This window comes from Ovis canadensis, chromosome 3 (assembly GCF_042477335.2).
Source record: "Ovis canadensis isolate MfBH-ARS-UI-01 breed Bighorn chromosome 3, ARS-UI_OviCan_v2, whole genome shotgun sequence".
Lineage (NCBI taxonomy): Eukaryota > Metazoa > Chordata > Mammalia > Artiodactyla > Bovidae > Ovis > Ovis canadensis.
In genome coordinates this window covers 141,257,400-141,283,152 of record NC_091247.1, presented here as the reverse complement: position 1 = coordinate 141,283,152, position 25,753 = coordinate 141,257,400, and the positions used below count along the sequence as shown (strand labels likewise).

Here is a 25,753-nt window from a genome sequence, read left to right as displayed (position 1 = left end):
TTTTGTAATGTATCAGAACGACGGTGTCATTGTATTATTATTTTTTTGGTCGGGTTGCGCGGCTTGCGCGATCTTAGATCCCAGACCAGAGATGGAGCCCTGCTTCCCCTGCAGTGGAAGCGCGTAATCCTAACCACTGCACCGCCAGGAAATTCCCGGTGTGATTTTATTTTACAACACTCGATTGTACTATAACTTTTCTCTAGTTTAAGTTGGGCTAAATCTGTGCTTCAGCGTGACACACTAACACACCCTGCCGACACCTTGCGGGTGTGGCTTTTAATCCTTTCATGTGTGATTAAAGATACAACTCTTAACGCCGTTTTATGGGATTAACATTAGTCTGAGTGGTAAGAAAAACTGAGGACAAGCCTTCAGGCTTCAAGTCACTCTGTCTACAACAGGCGGCAGGTCAGGCGTGGGTCAAAGCCCGGACGACAGCTCTGGGCCGCACCAAGTAGGAGCCGAGCTGAGACTGACGCCACGAACCGAAGAAAACTACCTCAGGCCGAGCGGCCTCTTGAGCCCCCGAGCGGGTGCTGGCCTCTGAAAACAGACGTCTGGGAGCAGTGAAGACAGCTCCTGAAGCTAAAAGGAACTGCAGGTAACGCCACGCCCAACTCTCGCCAGAATAACACCTTTGCAACACGAACTCGCCATCCCGGGATATCCCGGCACAAGATGGCGGCGCATCACGTGCGCAACGCGGTGACGTAGGACGGCGCCCTCGCGGAAGGACCGCCCTAACCTCACCCCCCACGCTCTGTTACTCAGTTTTGCCCCCCTTCACTCCCCCGCCCCCGGCCTGGTGTAGATCATGCCGCCAGTGGCGGCCCTGACTGCCGAGGAAACGGTAGCTTAGGACAGTTGGCTGTTAAGTGACACTGATTCTCCCCGCCCCGCCTGACCCCTAAGAAAGGCACGTCCCCCGCCGCGTGAGGGGGTGGGGAAGTGGGTAGTGAATTCGGATCCACCTGGGAGGGGGGAGTGGAAGTTCCCCGCCCCGGACAGCGGCAAGGCAGCAGCCACAGGTAAGCAGGGGGCGGGGGAGGCGGGTGGGGACGTGCTCCCGTGTCCCCGGGCAAGAGGAGGGCGCCGGGACGCGGCCCCCGCGGGGACGCCGAGGCGGGTCGCGCGTCTGGTGGGGGTCGCGCGGGGCGGCTGCGGTGGGGGAGGGGCGCGGAGGGCGCTTGGCGGAAGGGGGAGGGGCTGCTCGCTCTCCCCCGGCGGGGCGCGCTTCCGGTTCTCGTTGCCTGGCCTGCTGCGCCCCTTCAGTCGGCGGTGTCTTCTTCCCTCCTTCCCGCCTGCTGTCCCCCAATGAAAATTAAAACGAAGACCTCCCGCCGCGGGGCGGTTTTCGCCTCTGAAGCCGCCTCTGCGGCCCAAGGCGAGAGCCCTCTGTCGAAGGTCTCGGGGTTGGGACGGGAGCCGTGGGGAGGGCAGCATGGCCTTGGCCTCCGCGCGTCGTCCGCCGAGCGCCGCCAGAGACCGGTTATCTTCGCCGAAGACCGTAGAGCGTGCCCGGCGCCCTCGGGGTGCGGGGCCCGGACCGCTCGCTGTTGGGCCAGAGCCAACCCGTATCATCCGGGACCTTCCAGTCCAGTGGGGAGACATACGGTAGAATAATCATACACGAAGCAGTCATGGGAAGGTAGTGTGGAGTGACAGAACTCGTCTGTTTACCAACGGACAGACGTTCAAACCGAGAATACGTTCTCTTCTATTTCCTCCTGTATCACAAAACTAAGCATGGTATTTCAGAGCATCCACTTCGCCGTGGAGCATCCCGCTTGATCTCTCTACTATTATTGTAGATGTCAATGACTAGTTGTTCTGTCAACTTTTGAGGCGTAATGGGCTAATAGTCATCCGGATCCTTTCCGTTTCTGAGGCTTAATTCAGCATAAATTTGGCAAGCATCTTCGCCAAACTGGCCTCTTTTGTGATGTATTTGTTTTATCACTGCGAAGTATATTTGCTTATGTTTGCAAAAATAATTTCATCCCGAAAATTTCATTATGAACAGATGTATGCAGTTTTATTTAAATGCTGTTTTTCCTATAGACTATAATATGCAGTTTTCCTCTGTCTCAATTAGAATCAGTACGGTGTTCTTAAAGACGAATATGTTCTATTGAATTTGCTACTAACTTTGACGGTTTGTCTGATACATTTGTGCAGTGCTGCTATATCACCAGTAGGTGGTAGTACCCTCAACGTGTTTTTTTCCCCTTCACATGTCATCCCATTTATTTATATTGATACTACTGAATTGTCAGCTCTAAAATAGGATGTTTTCTTGCGCCTGAATTTTCCTGTTTCTAAAGCTGGCTTGAAGTAATTTTCTGAAGATACCTTGTTTGATAAGGTATTTGAAGATATCATTGTTTCTATCAGTTTTAGGTAGGTAAACCCAAACTAAACACATTTTATTGAGTAGTAGTAAGTGCACGGTATTATTTTGGAAGTAGGATGTGGTCTTTGACTCCCTAGAGCTTGCCTTCTGGTGGCGAGACAGAAAACAGGTCATTTCAATTCTGTGATGAGTGCCATGAAAGGTAGAGTAAACTTGTGCCATGGGGATACAGCTAAGCTTCTAGACTTCATCTATACCGGTCTAAGGGAGGCAGGAAAGTTTGCCTGTAAGAATAACTCATAGGAATAGGTCACATGAGGAGGGACAGTGTTTCTGGCAGAGGAAGCAGCATACATAAAAGCTGGAAGGTGAGAGGAAGCATCGCAGGCACATTTGAAGATCTGAAACAAATTAAATATGACTGACAGCAATTTTGAGGGGATATCATGAGTTGAGTTGTGGAAATGTCGAGCAGTGGACTTCTTGTCCTCAGACTTGTCCATCATCTACAGGTGGAGAAACTTAAGACCCGCTTCATAATACTGTGTTTGTTGATGTTTACTGTTCTACCGCATACCTGATGATCTCTGCTGGACACAGAGCATACGTTCACAAGGCCCTGTTCTCAGGCACCTTGAGACTGAGGGAAACAGACATGTCAATAAAAACAGTTTAGAAAGTTAAGTAACCTCATTATAAATAACAAGGTACAGTGGAACAAGGAAGGAAGGATCCAGAGCAGTTGGGTTTGGAATGAAACTTAAAAATGAGTTGGCCAGGTAGATAAGTTGGAGAGGTGAAGGTATTCCTGGAAGAGGGGCAGTGTAGAATGAAAGAACATGGATTTGGGGTTAAAATAGTTCTGGCTTCAGATCTTAAATTCACATCTTAAGTGAGATCCATAGAAATGGCAACTTCTTTGAACCTCTGTTTTAGTTCAGTTCAGTTCAGTAGCACAGACGTGTCTGACTCTTTGCGACCCCATGAATTGCAGCACACCAGGCCTCCCTGTCCATCACCAACTCCCGGAGTCCACCCAAACCCATGTCCATGGAGTTGATGCCATCCAACCATCTCATCCTCTGTCATCTCCTTCTCCTCCTGCCCTCAATCTTTTCCAGCATCAGGGTCTTTTCCAGTGAGTCAGCTCTTCGCATCAGGTGGCCAAAGTATTGGAGTTTCAGCTTCAACATCAGTCCTTCCAATGAACATACAGGACTGATCTCCTTTAGAATGGACTGGTTGGATCTCCTTGCAGTCCAAGGGACTCTCAAGAGTCTTCTCCAACACCACAGTTGAAAAGCATTAATTCTTCGGCACCCAGCTTTCTTTATAGTCCAACTCTCACATCCATACGTGACCACTGGAAAAACCATAACCTTGAGTAGACAGACCTTTGTTGACAAAGTAATGTCTCTGCTTTTCAATATGCTATCTAGGTTGATCATAACTTTCCTTCAAGGAGTAAGCGTATTTTAATTTCATGGCTGCAGTCACCATCTGCAGTGATTTTGGAGCCCAGAAAAATAAAGTCAGCCACTGTTTCCACTGTTTCCCCAACTATTTCCCATGAAGTGATGGGACCGGATGCCATGATCTTTGTTTTCTGAATGTTGAGCTTTAAGCCAACTTTTTCACTCTCCTCTTTGATTTTCATCAAGAGGCTCTTTAGTTCTTCACTTTCCGCCATAAGGTGGTGTCATCTGCATATCTGAGGTTATTGATATTTCTCCCAGCAACCTTGATTCCAGCTTGTGCTTCCTCCAGCCCAGCGTTTCTCATGATGTACTCTGCATATAAGTTAGATAAGCAGGGTGACAATATACAGCCTTGATGTACTCCGCTTCCTATTTGGAACCAGTCTGTTGTTCCATGTCCAGTTCTAACTGTTGCTTCCTGACCTGCATACAGGTTTCTCGAGGTAGGTCAGGTGGTCTGGTATTCCCATCTCTTTCAGAATTTTCCACAGTTTATTGTGATCCACACAGTCAAAGGCTTTGGCATAGTCAATGAAGCAGAAATAGATGTTTTTCTGGAACTTTTTCTTTTTAGATGATCCAGCAGATGTTGGCAATTTGATCTCTGGTTCCTCTGCCTTTTCTAAATCCAGCTTGAACATCTGGTAGTTCACGGTTCATGTACTGCTGAAGCCTGGCTTGGAGAATTTTAAGTATTACTTAACTAGTGTGTGAGTTGAGTACAGTTGTGCAATAGTTTGAACATTCTTTAGCATTACCTTTCTTTGGGATTGGAATGAAAACTGACTTTTTCCAGTCCTGTGGCCACTGCTGAGTTTTCCAAATTTACTGGCATATTGAGTGCAGCACTTTCACAGCATCGTCTTTCAGGATTTGAAATAGCTCAACTGGAATTCCATCAACTCCACTAGCTTTGCTTGTAGTGATGCTTCCTAAGGCCCACTTGACTTCACATTCCAGGATGTCTGGCTCTGGGTGAGTGATCACACCATCGTGATTATCTGGGTCATATGATAGTTTTATTCCTAGTTTTTCAAGAAATCGCCATTCCGTTCTCCTTAGTGGCTGTATTAATTCACATTCCAGCAGTGTACGTCTCCACTATTTATTGTTTGTAGATTTTTTGATGATGGCCATTCTGACTGGTATGAGGTGATAACTTATTGTAGTTTTGACTTGCATTTCTCTAATAATCAGAGATGTTGAGCATTTTTCATGTGCTTATTAGCCATTTGTATACCCTCTTTGGAGAAATGTCTGTTTAGGTCTTCTGACCATTTAATTGGGTTGTTTGCTTTTCTGATGTTGAGCTGCTTGTATATTTTGGAGTTTAATCTCTTGTCAGTTGCTTCATTTGGTGGCTCAGAGGTTAAAGCATCTGCTTCCAATGCGGGAGACCCAGGTTCGATCCCTGGGTCGGGAAGATCCCCTGGAGAAGGAAATGGTAACCCACTCCAGTATTCTGGCCTGGAGAATCCTGTGGACGGAGAAGTTTGGTAGGGTACAGTCCACGGGGTCACAAAGAGTCAGACACGACTGATGACTTCACTTCACTCTCCCATTCTGAGGGTTGTCTTTTTAATCTTGTTTATGGTTTCCTTTGCTGTGCAAAAGCTTTTAAGTTTAATTAAGTCCCATTTGTTTATTTTTGTTTTTATTTCCGTTACTCTGGGAGGTGAGTCATAGAGAATCTTGCTATGGTTTATGCCAGAGGGTGTTCTGCCTATGTTTTCCTTCAAAATTGTATAGTTTCTGGTCTTACATTTAGCTATTTAATCCATTTTGAGTTTATCTTTGTGTTGGTGTTAGGAAGTGTACTAATTTCAGTCTTTTACATGTAACTGTCCAGTTTTCCTAGCACCACTTATTGAAGAGACTGTCTTTTCTCCATTGTATATTCTTGCCTCCTTGCCAAAGCTAAGGTGCCCATAGGTGCATGGGTTTATCTCTGGGCTTTCTATGTTGTTCCGTTGGTCTGTATTTCTGTTTTTGTGCCATTCCCATACTTTGTTGATGATGGTAGCTTTGTTGTATATTCTGAAGTCAGGAAGGTTGATTCCTCCAGCTCCATTCTTCTTTCTCAAGATTGTTTGGGCCATTTGGGATCTTTCGTGTTTCCCTACGAATTGTGAAATTTTTTGTTGTAGCTGTGTGAAAAATGCCATTGGTGATTTGATAGAGACTGCATTGAATCTGTTGATTTCTTTTGGAAGTAGTCATTGTCACAATGTTGATTCCTCCTCCCCAGGAACATGGTATATCTCTCCATATGTTTATGTCAGCTTTGGTTTCTTTCATCAGTGTCTTATAGTTTTCTGTATACAGCTCTTTTGTCTCCTTAGGTAAGTTTATTCTTAGGTATTCTATTCTTTTTGTTTTCTGCTCTGTATTCTTGTGTCTTCTGAAATGGAGTGTTTAAAAAGGCATTTTCAGTAGCAATAATATGTAGAAAGTATAAAATTCCATCTTTGATGCTATCTGTATGTTTAATCTGTGGGATTACCACTTCTCTTAGTGTAGACTAAAAATCACTGCACTCTTCCTAAAAAAGATTCCATATGTAGCTTCAAAAGCAGTTCAAGAAACAACAGGGAAGCACCAGATGAACTTGTCAAAATTTTAAAATAATCATAATTAAGTCATATTGGAAGAGTATTTGTATTAACATGATAGAAATAAAATTTATATGAAGAAATAATATAAGGTCATAGGGACAACACTAAGATCTGATGAATGGACAAATAATATAAACAGAGCTCACGCAATTAATGGAGAATTTTTTAAAAATGTGTGACAGCGTACCATTTTCCATCTATTGTGTTAGTAATGGCTTTAAAAAATTCCTGTTGCTTTCTCATGTGCTTCTGGTGGACTGGCTTCCCTGGTGGCTCAGAGGTTAAAGCGTCTGCCTGCAATGTGGGAGACCTGGGTTCGATCCCTGGGTCGGGAAGATCCTCCGGAGAAGGAAAACGCAACCCATTCCAGTATTCTTGCCTGGAGAATCCCATGGACGGAGGAGCCTGGTGGGCTGCAGTCCACGGGGTCACAAAGAGTCAGATATGACTGAGCGGCTTCACTTTCACTTTCTGGTGGACTACAGTTCTTTCAGAAAGCTTTAAATATTCATACTTCTTAACCAAGTAATTCTCCTTTTTAGAATGTATACAATGGAAATGATTTTTTTATGTTTATTTTAATTTTTTAATCAATTAATTAGGCTGCATGACTTGTGGGATCTTAGTTCCCTGACCAGGGATTGAACCTGGGCCCCAGCATTGAAAGTGCCAAATCCTAAACACTGGACCATTAGAGAATTCTCTCTTTAAAAATGCTTTGAATTATGGGAAAATACACATAAAATAAGATTTATCATCATAAGCATTTTCAAGTATACAATTCAGTAGTGTTAAGTACATTACATTGTTGTGCAGCCAATCTACAGAGCTTTTTCATACCATTAAACAACAACTCTCCATCTCTTCCTCCTGTCCCTGATAACCATCATTCTTTGTTTCTATGGGTTTGATTATTCCTAAGTAACTTAAATATGTGAAAGCATTCAATGTTTGTCTTTTGGGAACTGGTTTATTTCACTTAGTGTTATGTCCTCAAAGTTCATTTATATTGTAGCATGTATCACAATTTCCTTCCTTTTTAAAGCTGAGTAGTATACCATTATATTCGTATATCACATTTTGTTTATTCACTCGTCCATTGATGAACATTTTAGTTCTTTCTGCCTTTTGGCTACTGTATACAGGGCTGTATTCTGCCATGTACAGGGCTGTACAAACATCTCTGTAAGACCCTGCTTTCAATTCTTTGGATAGAGGCACAAATACGGGATTGCTGGATCATATAGTAATTCTGTCTTTAATTTTTTTAGTTACTACCATGTTGTTCTTCCTAGTGATTGCACCAGTCTACACTCCCAACTATAGTGCACAAATGTTCAGTTTCCCCACATCCTTGCTAACCCTTATTTTCTGGTTTTTAATAAATATTAGCCATCATAATGGATGTGAGGTGGTATCTTATTGTAGTTTTGATTTGCATTTCTCTGATACTTAATGAAATTGAGTATCTTTTCATTTTTTGCTGGCCAGCCTTTTCTCTTTTTATGTCTTTCCACATAATTATAAAAACCTTAAATTCTGCCTAAAACTTCTACCAGTCTCTAAGTAGTTCTACTTGATATATTCCATCTCTCATAACCCACTTATTCTCATTCTTATCCAGCCTACATGCCCTGCAGTTGATTAGATCATCTAGATCTTTAGAAAATCTTTAGGTATGACTTCATTCATTTATTCTATTCAACCTTTGCTCAATAAATTGTCTATATTAAACTATGTATCCAATTAGAAACTGTTCCCTAGACTGCAGAAAAGAATGCTTGTGTCCCTGCATATCATACCTTTTTAAAAAAATTTTATCTAATATTTATTTTTGGCTGTACTGAGTCTTGCTATTGCATGTAGGCTTTCTCTCTTGCTGACAGGTGTGTGTGTGGGGGGGTGTGGGGGCGGTGCTGCTTTTCGTTGTGGTGCACAGGCTTCTTGCAGTGGCTTCTTGTTGCAGAGCGGAGCCCGGGCTCAGTAGTTGTGGCACACAGGCTTAGTTGCTCCATGGCACGTGGAATCTTCCTAGACCGTGTCCTCTGCATTGGCAGGCGGATTCTTAATCACGGGACCTCCAGGGAAGTCCTGTCATACTTCTTGAGTGGGGTAGCATTTGAAAATGTAGTCATAATAATTTGTTTTTATACCATTTATTAAATTTAAACATGATCGTATGAATCAAAACTCAAAAAAAAAATTAAAAGAATATGCAAGGAAAATCTCTATTGTCTTTCTATACCATAGCTACCAATTCTCTTCCATGGAGGCAACCAAGTTATATTCTGTAGCACTTTTTATTTGCCATTTTAAAAGATTTTATCATTAGGTCACTATACACCCAAGAGCAGAGGTATAGGAATATGAGTCTGGATAAACTGAACTAAGCCTTTAGTATGGAAAAGCTCTGTTTTTTTCTTCTGAAAAAGTATGCATGTTAAGAAGAGAAATGTCATAAGATTGCTTGAAAATGAAGTTAGAAAGCATCTTTTAACTGACTTTTTGTCTCCTCACAGTTGATTATGGAAGATTCTCACAAGAGTAACACTTCAGAGACAGCACCTCAGTCTGGTTCAACAGTTCAGGCAGCTCATATTTCTCATATTGCTCAACAGGTAAGGCAGGCACCAGCCAAAATATTGAGCCAGTTAGCAGTGTTTGTTATTGCAGATGAATCTGTTGTTTGAAGTCAATAATTACTAACATTCAAAAAAATAAGCAATAGAGAAAAACTAAAATGTTGAAATGTGTGGAAGGGAGGAAATATGTTGTCAAGATGATTCAGTTTTATTATCTTTTCTACAAAATATACTTAGTGTTGTTTTAATATGTATATACTTCTTAGAACTTGAGGAGATATTGAAAGATTTCATTTTATGTGGTACATGATTAGTTTTGTTTTTTTTTTCCCCAGACTAATTTTGTTGCTACTTAAGACAAGTGAAAAATTATTTGGTTCTTTAGGCTAACTTGAAATAGAGAATAATAGTTTCAGGACTCAAACCATCTTCAGTTCAGTATATGTATTATGGATATATAGAAAATATTTTTGCTTAACTTGAAAACAGGTATATTCATTTGATAATTTAAATTGACAGACATTTACATTGCAGAACTGATGTGTTTTTTGTTTTAATTTTTAAGTTAAAAAACTTTTTTTTTTGGCTACATGGTAGGCAGGATCCTTAGTTCCTTGATCACAGGTTGAACCAGTGCCCCGTGCAGTGGAAGCACAGAGTTTTAACCACTGATCTATCTGCCAGAGAAGTCCCAAGAATTAATGATATTTTTAAAATTAGTTTATTCATTTTTGATTGTGTTGGGTCTTCGCTGCTGCCTGGGCTTTTCTCTAGTTGTGGAGATTTAGGGACCACTTAGGTTGTGGTGCATGAGGTTCTCATTGCAGCGGTTTCTCTTGTTGCAGAGCACAGGCTCTAGGGCGTGCAGGCTTCAGTAGTTACGGCTCATGGGCTCCGTAGTTGCAGCTGGTGGGCTCTAGAGCTCTGGCTTCAGTAATTGTGGTGCACAGGCTTAGTTGCCCCATGGTATATGGGATCTTCCCAGACCAGGAATTGAACCTGTGTCCTCTGCACTGGCACACAGATTCTTATCCACTGTATTTTTTAAATTTCAAATTGTCTGATCCATGCATCTTCCTTCATATACCTCCACCAAAACAACATGTGGCATATGTTTAATGTAGCAGCAGATAAAGAGAATTCAGCTATTTTCTATTAACTCAAACATTAAGGAGATATGCAGAAATGTAAAACAATGTCTTTTCTCTCACTAACCTTGGGGGGAGATATTTAGTTTTATTAATTAAAATATTATGTTAATATGTAGTGGATTTATGATTGTTATTTTAAAATGAACTATCAGATATTTTTAAAATTTCATTTAAATCTTAAATGTAAGTATTAGATTAAAAGCTGACTTAAATGAAAGTTCCCCAATAATTTTTCAGAGTATAAAAGAGATGAAAAAGTGGGAAAACTAAGCATCTAAAGGATTACTCCTTCAAGCTTGATTTATTCTTCTCTGTTATTTGGCTGTATCTGTGAAGAATAACAGTATTGTCTCCATGTAGGGCTAGAAAAACAGTGATAGAGTCTTTCAGTTACCTTTCTGTTAGTAGAGCCTGTCACAAATGTTTTAACTCAGTTCACTTACTTACACATTTCAGTAATTTTGGTTAGATGTGAATGTTTTCCAAGTTTCCTTAGAAGCGCATTTACAGAGATAGAATAAGTACACTTGTAGATGATGAATAGTTTTATAGTGATTTTTAAAAATAATGTCACTGACTTTGTATCCAGATCCTTGTTGTTTGACTGCTTTACTAGACTCTAAATTCTGTAGGGAAAAAGTATCTAATACAGTAATTATTCAGTAATTCACTATAAGGAGGGGATATAGCAGGGAACAAAAGTTTCAGTTCTCATGGAACGTATATTCTAGTATTGGAGAAAATAAAACATATTAGTTGGTACTATGTGCTGTGAGGCTGATAGAGCAGGATAGGAGGGATAGGGGATTGTTCATGGGGATGGGGACTTGCCGTCTGATATAAGCTGGTCAGAGAAGTCCTGTCTGTGGACATGTCTCTTTACTTATATGGACCAACAGCTGTAAACTCGGAGACTGAACTGCATGGGGCATGGTTACGGGATAGCGGGGCAGCCACTGTGGTGGGAGAGGCGGGTGACACGGGGAGGTGGAGAGGCTGGGCTGGGAGGGGAGCTGCCGCTGATGTAGGCCTTGTGTACTACTGTAAGAGCTCTGCCTTTTAGTCTCGGTAAGATGAGGAACCTTTGGAGTGGGGTGAGTAAAGTAATCTGACTGATATTTTGATAGAATCATTCTGTCTGCTTTGTGGAGTGGAAGTAGGAAAACCAGTTAGGAGGCTGTTAAAGGCGCTAAACGTGCATGAAAGACAGCTATGGCTCAGACTAAGGTGGGAGCAGTGATGGTGGTGAGATAAAGGTAGACTGTGGGTGCAATTTGATTGTGAAGCCAACAGTGTTTGCTTTGGGATTGGATGTGGGTTTAGAGGAAAAAGGAGTTAAGATTGACTCTCCAGTTTTTGACTTGAATAACTGTAATAATGGAGTTGCCATTTATTGAGATGGACAACACTGGAACTTTTTTCTTTCTTTTTGGGGAGATGTTGCAGGAATTTGGCTTTTGGGCATGTTAAGTTTATGGTACTATCTGTATTAGTTTTCTGTGTTGCAAAACAAATCACTACAAATATAGTGGCTTAAAACAACACGTATTGATTATCTCATAATTTCTGTAGGGTCAGGCACTTCTTAGTTGGGTTCTCTGCTTCACAGTTTCACAAGCTGCATCAAGATGTTGGCTAGGGCTGCCTTTTTATCTGGAGACTAGGACCGAGAAGAATTCACTTCCAAGCTCACTCAGTTTGTTGGCAGGATTCATTTTGTTGCAGCTGTAGGACTGAGAACTTCTGTTTTGACTGGAGTCCACCTTCAGCTCTTAGAGGTCACCTACAGTTTGCAACTCACAGCATGGCAGCTTGCTTCTTTAAGTTCAACAAGAGAATTAGAATGAGTCAGCTGACAAGACAGGGCCTTATATAACATAATGAGGGATGAAAACCTATTCCTTTCCCATAAAACGTGACATAATCACAGGAATGGCATTCCACCATCTTTGCCTTATTCTGTTGGCTCGAAGCAAGCTACAGATCCCTCTAACACTCACACAAAGGCATATACACCAGAATGTGGAGACCATGGGGGCCACCTTCGAATCTGTCTGGCAAATCATACAAGTAGACTTGTCCAGCAGGTAGTTGGATATATATGGTCTGGAGTCCAGAAGAGAGGTCCAGACTAGAAATATAAATTTAGAAGTTCTAGATGTATAGGTAATATTTGAACTCATGGAGTGATTTCTGGCTTCCTTTTAGGATGTAGAAAACTGGAAAGCATATTGCTCCCACTGTGAAACAAGAATAAGCTATTATGTATAAAAAATCATAACTTCTCTCAATGCATTAGAAGTGGGATGTGGGCATGGCTCACCTGTAGCAGAGCACAGGAAGGAAGTAGGACTTTCCTACGGAGTGGGGGGGAATAGAATTTAGCTAAATTTCTAATGAATTGCCAGAGTCCTGCTTTTCTCCAAGGACCTCCAAGAGTTGCTTATGAGAAAGATTAGGAAGCAAGGGATATAGAGAATGCCTCTCTAGGTGGTACAGGCCTGCCTAGACCCTTCATCTTTGTGGAAAAAAGCTTTAAGCAACTTGGGGAAGGGAATAAACCCAAATTTTCCATTATGGGTGGGAGAAGTGAAAAGAAAAAGAAAATCCATAAACCCTGAGGGAAGGGCAGAAAACTTTCCCAGGTTCAGATCATTAGTTTGCCTACTACTGGGAGAAAGCCTCACTTCCTGAGACTGACTTGTTCAGTCACTAGGTTATGTCTGACTCTGCAACCCCATGGACTGCAGCACACCAGAACCAGACATCACTGTCCTTCACTGTCTCCCAGAGCTTACTCAAATTCACGTCCATCACATCGGTGATGCCATCCAACCATCTCATTCTCTGTCGTCCCCTTCTCCTCCTGCCCTCAATCTTTCCCAGCATCAGGGTCTTTTCCAATAAGTTGGCTCTTGGCATCAGGTGGCCAAAGGATTGGAGTTTCAGCATCAGTCCTTCCAGTGAATATTCAGAATTTCCTTTAGGATTGACTCCTTTAGTTTGATCTCATTGCTGTTCAGGGGACTCTCAAGATCTTCTCCAGAATCACAATTCAAAAGCTTCAATTCTTTGATGCTCAGCCTTCTTTATAGTCCAGCTTTCATATCTGTACGAGACTACTGGAGAAACCACAGCTTTGACTATATGGACCTTTGTCTGCAGTGTGATGTCTGGTTTCTAATACGCTGTCTAGGTTTGTCATAGCTTTTCTTCCAAGGAGCAGGTGTCTTAATTTCATGGCTGCAGTCACCGTCCACAGTAGGTTTTGGAGCCCAAGAAAATAAAATTTGTCACTATTTCCACTTTCCCCAACGTCTATTTGCTATGCAGTGATGGGACTGGATGGCATGATCTTAGTTTTTTGAATGTTGAGTTTTAAGCCAGCTTTTTCACTCACTTTCATCAAGAGGCTCTTTAGTTCCTCTTTGCTTTCTGCCATTAGAGTGGTATCATCTGCATATCTGAGGTTTTTGATATTTCTCCTGGCAATCTTGATTCCAGCTTGTGCTGTATCCAGCCTGGCAATTCGAATGATGTATTCTGCATATAAGTTAAATAAGCAGGGTGACAAGTATACAACCTTCACGTACTCCTTTTCCAATTTTGAACAGGTCAGTTGAGACTAGGCCAGGATAAAAGAACTTCCCCATCTGCCCCCATTCCTCCAAGCATGTAAAGCAATAGCAGTCTATCCCCTGCCCTTGGGGAGTGCTAAGAGTTTAGAGAGACACTGGGTCAAGTATACAGAGAAAGCCTAAGGCTGAGGGTGGAGCAAGAACGTTAAGAAAAACCCTCTGGCAAACCAGACCCCACCCTAAGCAGAAGGTCACAGCAGAGGAATTTGGAGCTGGTAGGGCACTTAAAGGGAAGCCAGTGTCTCAGAGGTTAAGAATCCACCTGCGGTGCAGGAGCCACAAGAGATACGATTTGATCCCTGGGTCTGGAAGATTATTTGGAGAAGGAAATGGCAACCCACTCCAGTATTCTTGTGTGGAAAATCCTGTGGACAGAGGAGCCTGGTGGGCTACAGTCCAGAGGGTCTCAAAGAGTTGGACAGGACTGAGCGACTAAACACAGGAAGTGTATTTAAGGTAATGTAACAGAACCCAAGCTCCTGAATGGGGGTTTCAACTCCTGAATGGATTGACTCATCCCCGCCCCCATCGCCTCCACTAAAAGCGTAGTAAAAAGTAGTGTGCCTATTTTTAGGCATAAATACTGTTTCCTCAGCCTCTACTCTCCTTGCACATGATGTCCTTACACGTGAAGCACATACAAAAAAGCAAAAAAAAAAACCCAAAACACCCACTGTCAGAAGTAGACTCAGGGTGACTCAGTTGTTAGAAATATCAGATAGTGCATTTAAAATAACAATAATATATTAGAGGTTCTAGTGGAGAACATGTATGAACAAGTGGTAAATTTCAGCAGAGGAACAGAAACTATGCAAGAGTCAAATGGAAATGCTAGAAATAAAAATTGTGACATAGATGAAGTATGTTTTAGGGTTTATTCATACACCTGACACAACTGAGGAAAGAATCCATGAACTTGAAAATAGACCAACAGAAACTATCCAAAGAGAAAAAGGGAAAAGGAAAACAGAGCACCTGAGATTTGTGCCACAATATCTTGAGATTACTGGGGTTGAGTGTAGTCAGAGATGAAGTCAATGGGTTTGATTCTGGGACTCCCAACGTTTGGGGTTTGGGGAGATTGAAAAGGGATGGCTGAAGTGGTAAAAAAAAAAAAAAACGAGAGATTAGGATTTTGGAAATTAAGAATGAGGTGACGGTCAGCTATGTAAATTGCTGCTGGTAGGTCGGATGAGGAGTAACAATAACTATTAATGTAGTTGATTTTCACTTTTCAAGGATTCTGTATTTGCAGATTTACCTAGTTAGTAAAATTTGTTTGTAACCCCCAAATCAGTATGTACTTTTATGGTCATTAGTGGACATGTATATTGTAGTGAAAAATGAGTCACTTTCTCAGTTGAGGCTGAATAATGGCAGTACTTTGTCTTTTGTTAGCTCTCATACTATAAACTATTCTCTTTGTGGTCTAGTTATTGCCGTATTTTTCACATTACTGTGCTTTTTGTTGGTGATTTTGCTGTTTAAAATGGGTTCTAAGCCTAGACCTTAAGTGTTAAGTGCAAGAAAGTTATGATGTACCTTGTATAGAAAATAAATGTGTTCGATAAGTGTCATTCAGGTATGATTTGTAGTGCTGTTGACTGTAAGTTTGGTGTTAATACTGTGTTCCAGACTGCTACAGTAAAGCTGATATTGCAATAAAGCCCAAGTCACACAAAGTTTTTGGTGTCCCAGTACATTTAAAAGTTATGTTTATAGTGTATTGTAGTCCGTTAAAATGTGCCTTAGCATTCTGTTTAAATAGTGAACATAATTAAAAATACTTCACTGTGGGAATTCCTTGGTGATCCAGTGCTTTTAGGTAGGTAGATTGGGAATGTTAAGTAGGTAGATTGGGGATGAGCTATTCTGAAAGTTTTCTTTTGATATATTGTTTTTCAGTCAAATAAAACATTTTGAGAACATAGGTAGACTAGGGATATGCAATAGAATTGTTGGAAAGCATTAACAGTCCACTTGAGGTTAGTGATCATGAACTTAAAGTGAGACAATTAAGTTCAGCTTGTTTTTTTCTCCAGTTGGATTCAGATACTTGTATACCAGCTACAGGCGTAGAGTATGTGAGTTAGCAGGTTGCTGTTTAGTGCAGAGACTATAGCAAAGCAAGAAAAGACAAGGACATAGGTGAATGTGACACGGTGATAGTTATGCTGGACCTTGAAATTTAAGCTGTGTAAAGAAGAAGTGGGGACTTGATGGGGTTGAAAGCAGGGAAAAGATAGTAGATGCAATGGATTATAGGTTTCTGTGGAGTCCAAGGATTGCCGAGATTCCAGATAGTAGAGTTAATGAAGGCAGAAAGCAAAGAAGAATTAAAGAGCCTCTTGATGAAAGTGGAAGAGGAGAGTGAAAAAGTTGGCTTAAAGCTCAACATTCAGAAAACTAAGATCATGGCATCTGGTCCCATCACTTCATGGCAAATAGGTGGGGAAACGATGGAAACAATGAGAAACTTTATTTTGGGGGGCTCCAAAATCACTGCAGATGGTGACTGCAGCCATGAAATTAAGATACTTGCTCCTTCAAAGAAAAGTTATGAGCAACCTAAACAGCATATTAAAAAGCAGAGACATTACCAACAAAGGACTGTCTAGTCAAAGCTATGGTTTTTCCAGTAGTCGTGTATGGATTTAAGAGTTGGACTACAAAGAAAGTTGAGTGTCGAAGAATTAATGCTTTTGAATTGTGGTGTTGGAAAAGACGCTTGAGAGTCCCTTGGACAGCAAGGAGATCCAACCAATCCTTACTAAAGGAGATCAGCTGTGAATATTCATTGGAAGGACTGATGCTGAAACTAAAACTCCAATACTTTGGCCACCTGATGCGAAGAACTGACTCATTGGAAAAGACCCTGATGCTGGGAACGATTGAAGGCAGGAGGAGAAGGGGCCGACAGAGGATGAGATGGCTGGATGGCATCACTGCCTCAGTGCACATGAGTTTGAGTAAGCTCTAGGAGTTGGTGATGGACAGGGAGGCCTGTGTCCTGGAGTCCATGGAGTCGCAAAGAGTCGGATACGACTCAGCGACTGAACTGAACTGATGAGGAGAGAGGTGGTGTTCTCCAGAGGAGAACAGAGGTTCATTTATGGCAAAAAGGTGAAGGGGAAGGGCTCAGTACTTGATGCATTTCATTTAATTACAAAATATACATAGGTTGAGACGCAGCCTTGTTTAAGACCTGGTTTGAATCCTGGTTTTATCATTTAGTGACTGGAATATTAGCTTGAGCCAGCTTATTTAGACGTGATATTCAGCACCTGGAAATTAAGGCATCATATGTGGTGATTTCTAAGGTCTTTTTCAGCTCATAGATTTCAGTAATTCTCATGCTGTAGAGAATTCTCATACTGTAGAGAAACTTGTGTGCTTTAACCATGTGTGAATGGGGAAACAATGACAGTAGCAACAGCTAACGTGTATTCTAAACATGTTTTAACACCTTCAAACCTCTTAGCAACCTATTGTGGTTTTTTAATTCCCATTTTAGAGGTTCTTACAACTACTAAGGTTAGAGATATAATTTGAATTCCAGCAGTTTGACTTCCCACACAGCTTGGGTTTCCTGGGTAGCAGACAGTGCAATGGACATTAGCAGGCAGGAAGTTTATTAGGAAGACTTTTGGGATTACCACCTGTGGAAGGGAAAGAAAGAAGTAGAAGGAAGCAGGATTGGGCAGAGGGAAAAGTTGGACTTTGATTCAGTCTCACTGAGGACCTCAGTGGGGATCTTTGAAGCTCAGATTGCTCTTCAGAATTGGGGTAAGGAACCAGCCAGGCTTTTTATTCATGCATGCACCAGGTATTCTGTCTTGACTGATCTGGGAAGGGGTATGTGTGACCTGAGGCAAGGTGTCTAATCAGCCAGGGTATTTCCAAAGAGGGCTGAGCACTGTCAGCAGCTGTCCTCCAGTAGCTGGGGAGGAAGTCTCTTACCAGAGAAAGGGGATCTGGCTGTTGTATCATGGTATCTGTTACAACTGCAGACTTTATAATCACCACAGTTGTTTGTTGGCTCCAGGCAATGGATGAGGATAAATGAGGCTAATTTAAGAAATTCCAAATAAGCTTGACTCCAGAACACTTTTAAAACTGATTGATTTTCATTCCATTCATATTTTTGACATGAGAACTTGACCCAAGGGGGGATAAGCTAAGAGTGTGTGTTTACACGTGCACATCAGTGTTTTTGGTAATCCTTTCTTACCTAGAGGTTCTCTGTTTAATGTCTTGGATGTTCTCGGTCATCTGGATTTTACTTTTCAGGAAAGAAAGATTCTTTTATAGAGAGTTAAAAATCTAAGTTTATTTACGTGTTTCCAGTATGGATGGTATGGGGACTAGAAGGATAACTTCCTTTTTCATTTGTATAATAGGGTCATTCACAGAGCTGAAAGTTTTAAATTTTGATTAGGTCCAGTTTATAAATTTTTCCTTTTATGGACTGTGCTGACTTTATCTAAGAACTCTTTGCTTAGTCCTAAATTTCAAAGACTTTTCCCCCATTTTCTCCTAAAGTTTTATAGTATTATATTTCACATTTAAGTCCATGATTGATTTTAAGATAATTTTTGTATAGATTTGAGGGTTTTTGTTTTCTGCTTGCCTGTGTATGTACAGTTGCCATAGCACTGTTTGTTGAAAAGAGTACCCTCCTCCATTGAATTGCTTTTGCCCTTTTATCCAAAATAATTTTAGGATATTTGTCTGCTTCTGAGTTCGCTGTTGCATTCCATTGATCTATATGGCTGTCTGTCTGTCAGTGCCTCACTGTCTTATGTACCATGTGTAGGAAGCCTTAACACTGGGAAGATGATTCCTCCCATTTTATTCTTTTTCAAAATTGTTTTGGCTATTTTAGGTCCTTTTCCTTACAAATTTTACAAGAAGCTTGTCTGTGTCTTATGAACATGTAGATCAGTTGGGGAGAACTGACATCCTATTCCCACATCTGTTTTGTTAGTCTTATAGCTAAGTATTTTATTTTCCTTGGGGCAGTTGTAAATAATACTGCATATTTTCTTTAGAGCTATTGTAGGTGATATTGTATTATTTTAGATTTCAGTTATTGTAAGGACATAGAAGTACAGTTGATTTTGGTTATTGATCTTGAGTCTTGCAACATTGCTGAACACACTTATTCTAGGAGGGATGATTTTGGTGTTTTCATTTGTTTTTAATATTCCTTAGGATTTTGTATGTTTAGTAGTGTCAGCTGCAAATAGAGTTGGTTTTATTTCTTGTTTTCCAATCTGTATGCATTTTGTTTCTTTTTCTTGTGTTATTGTAATGGCTAGAGCTTCCAGAATTTTCTTGAATAGAGTGATGAAATGGACATCCTTTCTTTTCCCAGTTTCAAAGGGAAAACATTCATTTTTTATCATTAAATCTGACATTAGCTGTGTAAGTTTTTATAGATCTTGTTTGTGAGTTTGAGGAGGTTCCCTTCTAAGTTTTCTGAGATTATTTTTTTCCCCATGAAATGATATTAAATCTGTCAGATGCTTCAGATGCTTTTTCTCTATCAGATAGTGTGATCAGATGATTTTACAACTGGAAGTTCGTACCTGTTTATCTCCTTCACTTATTTCCCCCAACCTTCATTCCCTTTCTTTCTGGAAAATCTGTTCTCTGTATATGTAAGTCTGTATCTTTTGTTTGTTCATTTAAAAAAAGTAGATTCCATATATAAGTAAAACTATATAGGGTTTGTTTTTCTCTGTCCCACTCATTTTACATAGCATAATACTCTCTAGATACATCCGGTTCAGTTCAATTGCTCAGTCGTGTCTGACTCTTGGTGACCCCATGGACTGCAGCACGTCAGGCTTCTCTGTCCATCACCAACTCCCGGAGCTTACTCAAACTCATGTCCATCGAGTCAGTGATACTGTGCAACCATCTCATCCTCTGTCATCCCCTTTTCCTGCCTTCAATCTTTCCCAGCATCAGGGTCTTTTCCATGTTGTTGCAGATCACAAGATTTCCTTCTTTTTTATGGCTGAGTAATATTCCACTGTTCATCATCTTTATCCATTCATTTACTGAAGGACACTTAGGTTGCTTCCATATCTTGGCTATTGTAAATAATGCTGCCATCAACATAGAGGTGCATATCTTTTAATTTCCTTTTGGACTGTGCTGGGTCTTTGTTGCTGTGCTCTGGTTTTCTCTAGCGGTGGTGAGTGGGGGCTACTCTTCGTTGCGGTACATGAGCTTCTCATTGCAGTGGTTTTTCTTGTTGTGGAGCATGGGCTCTAGAGCGCTTAGGCTTTGGTGGTTGTGGCCCATGGGCTTAGTTGCCCTGCAGAATCTCCCCCACCAATGATCGAAGCTGTGTCCCCTGCAGTGGCAGGTGGTTTCTTAACCACGGGGGCCACCAGGGAAGTACACATATATCTTTTTGAACTAGTGTTTTGGTTTGTTTGGTAAATACCCAGAAGTGGAATTGCTGGGTCCTATGGTAGTTCTAGTTTTAATTTTTTGAGGAATCACTGTCCTGCTTTCCATTGTGTTTGGACCAATTTACATTCTCAAGAGTGCATGAAGAGTTCCCTTTTCCTCACATCCTTGCCAACATTCATTTATTGTTATTTGTCTTTTTGATGATAGCCATTCTGACAGATGTGAGGTGATATCTCATTGTGGTTTTGGTTTGCATTTCCCTAGAGATAAGTGACATTGAGCATCTTTTCCTGTGTCTGTTGGCCATGTGTATGTCCTTTTTAGAAAAATGTCTATTCTGGTCTTATGCCTATTTTAACATTTAGATTGTTTGGGGTGTTGTGGTTTTGTGTTGTTTGAGTTCTTTTTGTATTTTGGATATTAACCTATTATTGGATATATCATTTGCAAATATTTCCTCCCATTTAGTAGGTTGCCTTTTTTGTTGTTGAGATTATCCTTCACTGTGCTAAAAGTATTTAAGCTTGATGTAGTACCATTTGTTTATTTTTGCTTTTGTCGCCCTTGTCTGAGGAAACAAATCCAGAAAAATGTTACTAAGACCAGTGTCCAACTTCTACTGTCTCTTTCCCTGTAGAAGTTTTATGGTTTTAGATCTTGCACTTAAGTCTAATCTTTTTTTTTAAATTTTATATGTGTATAAGAAACTGGTTCACTTGTATTCTTTAATTTTGAAAGCAGATTATGAGTTATGAACAGCTCAGATTTTCTCATCATCTACCCATTCATTTTGCACAGTGTAAAATAAGATTTTGTTCTAAGGGGATGACTCTTAGCTTCAGAAAGTATTAGAAAATGTATAAAGAGTAGCTGATTTCTTCAGTGGGATGTGAGAGTAGATAATAAGTTACAAATATGCTAAAGTAAAATTTTACCTATAGTAGACGTATTAGGATAATTTAGATACATCATTTTATCATAACAACTGTCTATAGTGTTAATACTCTGGACTTGGCCTATAGAACTGTTGGATTACAGTCCAAAATTATATAAAGTAATATGACTGAACTAATAGACCAAAGGTTCATAATTTCAGTTAATCAGTATATATGGAGGGACTTTAACATGAGAAGTCTCACTTAACAGTCTATGGTAAGAAATTGGGGAGGGAGGTGGGAGGGGGGTTCATGTTTGGGAATGCATGTAAGAATTAAAGATTTTAAAATTTAAAAAATAAAAAACTAAAATTAAAAAAAAAAAAACAGTCTATGGTAAGAAATTAATGTTCCCCAGAATAGAACATTCTATCAGAACAAAACGTTCTGATCTATATCTGAAGTATAGTAGTAGCAAAAGAATTACTGTAATGTGTCCAAATGTTGTAAACCCAAGAGGTCTTGAGTATATGTGAGCTTTTTCAAAGGAAATAATGAGTACACACAGTAGCATTTCCTGTTGATGAAAAGAGGTTTTTGTAGTAAGAGGACTAAGAGCAACAGTTACAGCTTAGAAGAAAACTCAGTACATTATATCATACACAACTATTCAGAAGAACCATGACCAGCAAGTTTCTGTCCTTGGGGTTATTAAGACTCCAACTTTGTTGAATTCCTTAAAAAAAAAAAAATACTGAGTTTCAGAGAATTCCCTGGTGATTCAGTGGAGGTTACGCCTTGCCTCCACTGTCAGGGGCACAGGTTCAGTCCCTGGTCAGGAAACTAAGATACAGCATTTTTGTCTGTGTAGTACAGACAAAAAAACAACAACAACAAAACAAAACAGTTTGTATTTCAAAACTTTGATGTTGAGTGTATTTTGCTAAGTAATTATATAATTTGGAGTACCCTTTTTTTTTTTGGTAGCTATGTGTTTTGGCTTGTGAGATCTTAGTTCCCCAATCAGGGATTGAACCCAGGCCTTGGCAGTGAAAGTGTTGAATCCTAATCATTAGACCACCAGGGAATTACCTGTTTTTCTCTTGAGAAGCAATTCTGTGGTTTCTTGATATATCTTCTAATGAAGTAATAGAATGCGATTTCGGTCACAAAATTAATAATTCAGAAACTAATTTGCAGTAAACTTTGCTATCACATAATCCATGGTAAGCTTTTAAAAATGTTTAGTATGCTTTTGAAAAGAAAGTATATTCTGCATTTGTGTGCAGAGTTCTATATTTATTAGGTCAGCTTAGGTTGTGTTGTTAAACCTTGTATGGCTTTATCACTTTTTGTCTGTTCTTTGATTTGAGAGCATTGCATTTAATCTTCCATTGTAGTTGTGTCCTGTGATTGCAAGTGTGTTGTGAGGCTGTTAATAAATGAATATAGATTTTAAAACTGTATATTCCTGGAGAATTATCCGTTTTGTGTCTTTATTTCTAAAACTACCTTTTACCTTAAAGTCTAGTTTGATATAAATTTAAGTTTAGTATCTTAATGGCAATCTTTTTTCCTGCATCTCTACTTTCAGTCTTTCTGTGTCTTTAAGTTAGGTTTTAGGTATATCTCTTGTTAATGCTATATAACTGAATTTTTAAAAAAAAAAAGATCTACTCTACTAGACTTTTTCCCCCTCAGTTTTTAGGTATTGTAAATTATGCTTAATGAACACACTTGTACATGTCTGTGCTACACATGAGTTGTTATGCAGATACTTAGTTATACTCAGTTCAATTCTGTTCAGTCGCTCAGTCGTGTCCAACTCTTTGTGACCCCATGAATCGCAGCATGCCAAGCCTCCCTGTTCATCACCAACTCCTGGAGTTCACGCAGACTCACGTCCATCGAGTCCGTGATGCCATCCAGCCATCTCATCCTCTGTCGTCCCCTTCTCCTACTGCCCCCAATCGCTCCCAGCATCTGAGTCTTTTCTAATGAGTCAACTCTTCGCATGAGGTGGCCAAAGTATTGGAGTTTCAGCTTTAGCATCAGTCCTTCCAGTGAACACCCAGGACTCATCTCCTTTTGGATGGACTGGTTGGATCTCCCTGCAGTCCAAGGGCCTCTCAAGAGTCTTCTCCAACACCACAGTTCAAAAGCATCAATTCTTCAGCACTCAGCCTTCTTCACAGTCCAACTCTCACATCCATACATGACCACTGGAAAAACCATAGCCTTGACTAGATGGACCTTAGTTGGCAAAGTAATGTCTCTGCTTTTGAATATGCTATCTAGGTTGATCATAGCTTTCCTTCCAAGGAGTGTCTTTTAATTTCATGGCTAAAATCACTATCTGCAGTGATTTTTGGAGCCCCAAAATGTTTGGGCTTTGCTGTTTCCCCATCTATTTCCCATGAAGTGATGGGACCAGATGCCATGATCTTTGTTTTCTGAATGTTGAGCTTTAAGCCAACTTTTTCACTCTCCTCTTTCACTTTCATCAAGAGGCTTTTTAGTTCCTCTTCACTTTCTGCCATAAGGGTGGTGTCATCTGCATATTTGAAGTTATTGATATTTCTCCCAGCAGTCTTGATTCCAGCTTGTGCTTTTTCCAGCCCAGCATTTCTCATGATGTACTCTGCATAGAAGTTAAATAAGCAGGGTGACAATATACAGCCTTGATGTACTCTTTTTCCTATTTGGAACCAGTCTATTGTTCTATGTCCAGGTTTAACTGTTGCTTCCTGACATGCATACAGGTTTCTCAAGAGGCAGGACAGGTGGCCTGGTATGCCCATCTCTTTCAGAATTTTCCACAGTTTATTGTGATCCACAAACAGTCAGAGGCTTTGGCATAGTCAATAAAGCAGAAATAGATGCTTTTCCGGAACTCTCTTGCTTTTTCTATGATCCAGCGGATGTTGGCAATTTGATCTCTGGTTCCTCTGCCTTTTCTAAAACCAGCTTGAACATCAGGAAGTTCATGGTTCATGTATTGCTGAAGCCTGGCTTGGAGAATTTTGAGCATTTTGTTGCTAGTGTGTGAGATGAATACAGTTGTGCGGTAGTTTGAACATTCTTTGACATTGCCTTTCTTTGGGATTGGAATGAAAACTGACCTTTTCCAATCCTGTGGCCACTGCTGAGTTTTCCAAATTTGCTGGCATATTGAGTGCAACACTTTCACAGCATCCTCTTTCAGGATTCGAAATAGCTCAACTGGAATTCCATCACCTCCACTAGCTTTGTTCGTAGTGATGCTTTCTTTCTAAGGCCCACTTGACTTCCTTCACATTCCAGGATGTCTGGCTGTAGGTGAGTGATCACACCATCGTGATTACCTGGGTCATGAAGATCTTTTTTGTGTAGTTCTTCTGTGTATTCTTGCCACCTCTTCTTAATATCTTCTGCTTCTGTTAGGTCCATACCATTTCTGTCCTTTATCGAGCCCATCTTTGCATGAAATGTTCCCTTGGTATCTCTAATTTTCTTGAACTGATCTCTAGTCTTTCCCATTCTGTTGTTTTCCTCTATTTCTTTGCGTTGATCGCTGAGGAAGGCTTTCTTATCTCTTCTTGCTATTCTTTGGAACTCTGCATTCAGATGCTTATATCTTTCCTTTTCTCCTTTGCTTTTGGCTTCTCTTCTTTTCACAGCTATTTGTAAGACCTCCCAGACAGCCATTTTGCTTTTTTGCATTTCTTTACCATGGGGGGATGGTCTTGATCCCTGTCTCCTGTACAGTGTCACAAATCTCTGTCCATAGTTCATCAGGCATTCTGTCAATCAGGTCTGGTCCCTTAAATCTATTTCTCACTTCCACTCTATAGTCATAAGGGATTTGATTTAGGTCATACCTGAATGGTCTAGTGGTTTTCCTTACTTTCTTCAATTTACGAGTTCATGATCTGAGCCACAGTCAGCTCCCGGTCTCGTTTTTGCTGACTGTATAGAGCTTCTCCATCTTTGGCTTCAAAGAATATAATCAATCTGAATTTGGTGTTGACCATCTGGTGATGTCCATGTGTAGATTCTTCTCTTGTGTTGTTGGAAGAGGGTGTTTGCTATGACCAGTGTGTTCTCTTGGCAAAACTCTATTAGCCTTTGCCCTGCTTCATTGCATATTCCAAGGCCAGATTTGCCTGTTATCCCAGGTGTTTCTTGACTTCCTACCTTTGCATTCCAGTCCCTTATAATGAAAAGGACATTATAAAGGACCGCTACCAGCAGTAATTTTCTCAGAGCTAGAACAAATAATTTCACAATTTGTATGGAAATACAAAAAAACCTCGAATAGCCAAAGCAATCTTGAGAAAGAAGAATGGAACTGGAGGAATCAACCTGCCGACTTCAGGCTCTACTACAAAGCCACAGTCATCAAGACAGTATGGTGCTGGCACAAAGACAGAAATATGGATCAATGGAACAAAATAGAAAGCCCAGAGATAAATCCACACACCTATGGACGCCTTGTCTTCGACAAAGGAGGCAAGAATATAAATGGATTAAAGACAATCTCTTTAACAAGTGGTGCTGGGAAAACTGGTCAACCACTTGTAAAAGAATGAAACTAGATCACTTTCTAACACCATACACAAAAATAAACTCAAAATGAATTAAAGATCT

General features: G+C 40.5%; 1 protein-coding gene across 12 annotated transcripts in view; it reads left to right on the top strand.

Annotated features, from left to right (window-relative positions):
* The first annotated feature begins 705 nt into the window (after positions 1–705).
* Positions 706–25,753, top strand: part of ATF1 (activating transcription factor 1) — a 62,106-nt gene continuing 37,058 nt past the window's right edge. For 2 of the 12 annotated variants that reach the window (XM_069584413.1, XM_069584409.1), the window contains exons 1-2: positions 1,237–1,407; positions 8,969–9,067. In XM_069584413.1, coding sequence (XP_069440514.1) covers positions 1,318–1,407; positions 8,969–9,067 — 189 coding nt within the window. In that variant the 5' untranslated portion in view covers positions 1,237–1,317. Of the gene's footprint in view, positions 1,652–8,078; positions 8,126–8,968; positions 9,068–25,753 lie in introns of those variants that run through there. The other 10 variants (XM_069584416.1, XM_069584412.1, XM_069584414.1 and 7 more) reach the window with 9 other exon arrangements.